The sequence below is a fragment of the Lipotes vexillifer genome, unplaced genomic scaffold (genome assembly GCF_000442215.2).
Source record: "Lipotes vexillifer unplaced genomic scaffold, Lipotes_vexillifer_v1.1 scaffold242, whole genome shotgun sequence".
NCBI lineage: Eukaryota > Metazoa > Chordata > Mammalia > Artiodactyla > Lipotidae > Lipotes > Lipotes vexillifer.
In genome coordinates this window covers 638,982-644,863 of record NW_006771376.1, presented here as the reverse complement: position 1 = coordinate 644,863, position 5,882 = coordinate 638,982, and the positions used below count along the sequence as shown (strand labels likewise).

General features: G+C 56.4%; 1 protein-coding gene across 4 annotated transcripts in view; it reads right to left on the bottom strand.

Moving 5' to 3' along the window:
- The window catches only part of LOXL1 (lysyl oxidase like 1), a 21,998-nt gene that overhangs the window by 15,091 nt on the left and 1,025 nt on the right, over positions 1-5,882 (bottom strand). Inside the window, exon 2 of one of the 4 annotated variants that reach the window (XM_007446654.1) lies at positions 5,649-5,875. In XM_007446654.1, coding sequence (XP_007446716.1) covers positions 5,649-5,875 — 227 coding nt within the window. Of the gene's footprint in view, positions 1-5,648 lie in introns of all 4 variants that reach the window. The other 3 variants (XM_007446656.1, XM_007446655.1, XM_007446657.1) reach the window with 3 other exon arrangements.

The following is a 5,882-nucleotide window of genomic DNA, read 5'->3' as shown; positions in this document are numbered from 1 at the left end:
AGGAATGCTGGGCACAGAATTGGAAGCAGGTGTGGGCTGCCTGGGCAGACCACCCGCTCCTCCTCCCCGACCCCTTCCTGTCCTGCCATTCCAGCCACTGCCCTGGGGAGTTTTCCATGTGCCCTTGGCTTGGACAAGAGTGGGGTGGACTTGGGCTGGGACTACTAGGGAGAAGTGCCCCTTTGGAGGTGAGGGGAGATTGAGATGGGGGTCCCTGGGGTGGGGAGAGAGGGAGGAGGGGAGACGAAAGGCCGGGACGAAAGGCTAGAATTCCCAGGCCAAGTGCGGCAGTAGCCTGGTGCCTGTAAGTCCCGAAGGACTCCCCACCCTGCTCAGCCACCATCCAAAAAGGCTCTGTGGGGCCTGTGAACTCAAGGCAAAAAAAAATCCAACTTTTTGTGTCCTAGGGGATTTAGACCTGAGAGAAACAATGAACGCGGAGACATACCCTTCCCTGAGGGGCAGAAGCAGAGGGAAGGCTGGGATGGTTCAGTGGGGGAGAGAGTCAGCCTAGGTCTGAGCTTGGCTGCTGATGAATTCTGAGACCTTGGATGAGTTACTGAACTTCTCTAGCCTCAGCTGCCTCCTCTGTAAAATGGGGCTATAATATCATCTACCTCACAAGCTTGCTGGGGGTGCTAAACGAGGAAATAAAAATAAAATGCTTGGCATAGTGTCTGGTGCATATTAAGGGTTCAATAACAGCAGTTGCTATTATGATTATTTAAAATGGGAGCTGTCTCTTCTTGCAGGGATGGTCCAGTTTGAGAACAGGGGAGAGAGGATGTGGCCTTGCAACTAAATGATACGAGAGGAGACGGGAAATCCGCCTGCAATGAGGTTGCCTCGGACACGACTTGTTTGTTCCGACACTAGTGACCTTCCATTGCCAAACAGGGGAGTAACAAGAGGACCCAGGTCCCTCTATCTCCATAGTTGTCTGACCCTTTACCCCAAGTTCCTCGGCCTGAAGACTCCATTTCTTTCTGAAGGAGCAACTTGAGACAACTTCTGGGAAGGAAGGAGGGATGCTGAGCTGTGATTCTGCCTCCACCAGTCACCAGTTATGCAACCTTGGGCTTAACCTCCGAGGGCCTCAGTTTCCTCATCTGCAAAATGGGGGTAATAACAATACCGAGGGTTGTTATGAGAATTAAGCGACTAACTGTAAAGCTCCAAGAACAGTGTCAGGTGCTGTAGATGTGCTTGTTAAACAAATGTTCCGGAGTCTATAGAGTGGGAATGACAAGCCTTCACACTAACACCTCACTGGGGAGGTGCTCAAAGCTGTGCACTCTCTCTGTTTCATCTCACTCTGTCGCAACCAGTGCCCAGAACATGGTAGGAGTCAAGTATCTGCTGAATGACCAAATGGATGTGCAAGGTAAGCCTTAATACATGAAGATTTAGAAAACAAAAATAATGCATATGGGGGTTAGGAACTCCGGATGGAGAGTCATAGACTCGAATTCTGGTTTCACTACTAAGAGGTCGTATGACAATCAGCAAGTGAGCCTGTCACCTTATCTATGAAACGGGATGGATAACAGCATCCGGCTGGTGGGGTTGCTGTGGGAATTAAGAGATGATGTATAAAATGTCCAACGTATGCTAACAGAATTATCCCTCTGGAGGTGGCTGGGGGAACTGAGGTCCAGGTTCAAGTCCTGCCCCAGCTGGCTTGCAGGTGGTGTGAGGGTCCTCCTGGGTCAACTGAGTGCAATGCAGAGATGACAGGCTCAGTCTGAATTCTGGCTCAGCTGCATCCAGCTGTAAGACCTCCCCAGGTCTCCGTTTTCTCATCTGTACCAGAGGACCATAATCCCCACCTCTCTAGGAGGCTGTGCGGGTGAATGAAATTGCACATTCAAGCCACAAAGCTCAGCAAGTGCTCCTCTGCAATGGCTGAACTTGTCATCATCATCCTCGCCCGGGGGCTCTAACTCTGGATGCTCTGGGTGGCCAGGCCTGCTCTGTCCTTCCCTGCATCTACTCCAAGCCTTGTGGAGGTGGGTGGGTGACCTGAGTCAGGGGGGCAGGAAGTAGGGGGTGCAGCAGGGAGCCAGGGCTGCTCTCAGGGACTAAGGGGCCCCGTCTGGCCTCTTGGGTGCGGGAGGCTGGCTGGAGAGGGACGTACCCTAGAAACACCCCTGTGTGAGCGCGGGGACATGAAACACCTGGGCCTAGGAGCAGCACGATCCTCGTGGGGGCTGTGGAGGCCTGAGGGAGGGAGGAGGAGGAGAGGGGAGGAGGGAGGTGCCTCAGGTTCTGGTGCAAAAGGCTAAGGCACTGAGATTTTGTCCTGAAGGCCTTGGGAGCCACAGAGCCTTCTTGAGCAGGAGAGTAATGTGGTCAGCAATGCAAGGGTGTGTCTGCCCCATGCGTAGGATGGACTGGAAGGGACCAGGGAGGAGGCAGTCACAGCTCCGACTGGTTATGTGAGGACAGGGAAGGAGGACCCACACCAGGCAAGGTGGGCATAGCCATCAGAGATGCCCTGGGAGGACAGCCAGGGTGGCTGCTCCATGTTACTTTCATAGGGTGGCCAGAGGCAGTGAATCAGGCTGAGGGTGTAAGGGGGAGGCCCTGAGAGAAAAGCCGTGGTCTTCTAGGGCCAGAAGTCATCTCAGTCTGCACCGGTACCACCAGCTCAGAGAAGCTGAGGCTGTGAGGAAGCAGGAACAGGGACAAGGAGGCCAGGAGAAGAGAGCCCGGCTTGGGAGAGGGAGGGGCACAGCACAGGGGGCCGGGAAGCAGGCAGCCACCCTCCAGGCCTCTGCACGGATCTGCTGTGACAGGCAGACCAGGTATGTGACCTGGGCCTCTGTTTCCTCGCCTTCCCTCCCATTACACATTTCAGAGACAACGGTACTGCAGGAGGCCTTGGGCAGCCCCCCTCCCCGGGGTGGGAGGGAAGCGGGTGCAGGCACCCAAGGAAGAAACCAGGCTCTGGACAGGCGCTTGGAAACTGCCCAAACGTGGAGGACGTGGGTGGTGCGCACATGTGTTTGGTGTTGTGAGGACATGTCCACGTCCACGCCCACACGCACGCGGGCTGCCAGCGCCCAGCCTCAGACCCCTGGGTGTGCGGCCAGGAGGAATGAGGTCAGTCTCGGAGAATCCGCTCTGGACTCCCACAGCAGGCCTGGGGGTCTGATCTCAAGCACAAGGCTTGGCCTTCCCCAAACCGGGATTTTCCATGGTCCCAGCCTAGCAGGGTGGGAAGGGGAACAAGTGATGGGGGAGAAGGTACTGCTCCCTCTCTGGCCTCTCTGTGAGCCCCGATTTAGCCTGAACCGCCCCCCACACACCTTCCCCCCCATGACGAGGGAAGGGGCACTTGGAGGGTGCTGACAGCTTGCGGCAATGCTTGGGCACCTCCTCCTCTCGGAAGTCCTCCCAGGCCCCTCCCCTGGGTCCCCTAACTCATCCCCCCAGCGCCTGCCCGATCACAGCACTGAGGTGCCCCCTTTTCTATTCCTTCCTCAGGGCAGGACCTGGATTCAGCTTGGCATCTAGTATACTGCATTCCGGGGAGAAATGTCTTTAGTCCCAACTGAACACTGGGGCTCAGGGGCAATGGCCAGAGGCCCAGCTAAGCACCAAGCAGCCCCCGCTCCAAACATAGCCTTGCTCTGGCCAGTCCCCCTCTGAACCTTAAGAACTGAGAGGCTAAAGAAGGACCTTAGAAAACCCACTGGCTTGGGGCGTAGATGTCAAGTCCCAGGCCTGGCTCTGCCAGCACTGCTATCTGAGGCCTCAGTTTTCTCCTCTGCCCAGAGGTGGAGCGCTTCTGGCTGAGCCCCACTCTGCGGTCTTGCAGTCTAAGAAAAGCTATCACGAAAGTTTAGCCTATAGGTGAAACATGCCCTCCTCCACGGAGCTCTGGGAGCAGGTGATGCAGAGCTGTAACACACCCTGCTGCAGGGATGCTGCAAGCCCTGGTGAGGATCAGATCCGGGTGAGGCCACGGTGGCAGCAGGATGCATCCTTCATCACATCACAGAAGGGCCTTCCATCTAGCTCCTGTCCTAGCTCCTGCAGGTTCTCAACGTGGGATTCAGCACCCAACTTGAGTGCTACGCCTTGAATGTGAGCGAGTGAGTACTGCCAGTGTGGACACTCCTCTCCCCTAGCCTTGGGCTCCAGCAGCCCCTAGAGAGACGGGGGTCCCCACCCCTGCACCCCAGCGGCAGCCTCTCTCACCCAAGGTCAGTATGGCTGGAGACAAGGAAGCGTCCCTGTGCAGACAGAGGCAGAGGAGCAAAGGCTGGGGGTGCACTACCTGTGCCCCTGAGCCCTGCAGTGCTCAGCCCTCACCTGGTGCGCCTGGCACAGAAACATTGTTGTGGAGCAGAGAGTCAGGAGTAAAGAATCAGGGTATGAATCGCAGCCTGAAAGAGGCAAGGCTGGGGTGGAACGCATATGCATTGGGGACTGAATGGAAACCCCTGACCAAAGCTGACTTTGGACTTGCAGAGACAGAAGCAGGAAGGGGAATTCTAGGACAGCAGGACCAATGGCCGTTCAGCCCTGGCCAGACCACTAGTGGGCCCTTGCCAAGGTAGCCCACCTGCTATCAGCATGTGTGCCGTTGCTCATGCGAAGAAGGAAGGCTGCCCCTCCCACTGAGTCCTCGTGTGTAGATGGCTTGGGCTTTCCCAGGATTAGGTCATACCTTCAACACCCCCTGCACCCCTGTCCACAGCTGCCTCCTGCGACTCTCCCCCAGGGCCAGGACTAGGGTGAACTGAGTGAAGTGACCGAGGCCCTGGCCTGGGGTGCAAAATTTAAGAGGGCGCCTAAAAACTCAGTAGCTAAGAGAAATAACATTACAGGCAATATTTTTAAAAATCAAAATTAACGCCAAAAAAAAATCTGTGATGAACAAAACATCAAAATTTCAAATAAAGACGGTCAGTGCTGCTGCTTTTTCAGTTTGCCTCAGGCTTGAATACAGTTTGGCATATGGCACCATAACTGATTCTATTTAAAATTTTGTTCGTTTTTTTTGCATTATTTTTGATTTAAAAATGCATTAAAATATTACTTATCTCGATTAGTAAGTTTTTTGGTGCCCAGGCTGGTGCCCCACTCGCCTCTGTAGTCTGGGCCTTGCAGTGTGCCTCTGAAGGAACTCTGGGTTATCTAGTCTGCACTCCTGTCAGCCCAGAATCTCTCTTCTAACCTCCTGTTCATTCAGGCCAAGCTCACATATGCCCAATGACCGGGAACTTGCCACACCTCCAGAGGCATCCCCTAAGGCCTTTCTGACCCTGATGCTCCCTGCTTCACCCTGTGAGGCTGGCAGAGTGGCACCTCCAAGCGTGGAGGACATGCCCTGATGGGAATGAGGGAGAGGCGGGGAGGGGGGCTCCTTTACTTTGTCCTCAGATGACCCAAGCCACGTCTGGAAGGCGTCTCTTTCCAAAGCCTGTCCAGTCCCTCCACCCCCTACCCCCCAAGTCAGAGCCCCGGCCTGCCTGGCCAAATCCTGGCACCGATGATGATGCGTGGACAGGGCGAAGGCCGGGAGGTGGGAAACACTGGGGCTGCCTAGGGGGAGGAGGGTGGGGGTCCTCACTTAGCAGCTGGGGGAGGCCTTCGGTAAAGGATGGAGGAGGGCCTGGGCGTCGGGACGTACTCACCTCTACCGTTTTGGCTGGGCCGGTACACGCTGCCCACACTCAGGCGGCCCTGCTGCGCGCCATTGCGCTCCGAACCCGGCGGGGGCGCGTCGGAGCTGCGCACCGGCAGGTAGGGAGGCTCCAGCACGCGGAAGGGGGGCTGCGGCTCCACGGCCCGCGGCGGGCTATAGGCCTCGGGTGGCATGTTGCCGTAGGGCGGGTACCAGCCGAGGCGGGGGGCGCCGCCGTAGGCGC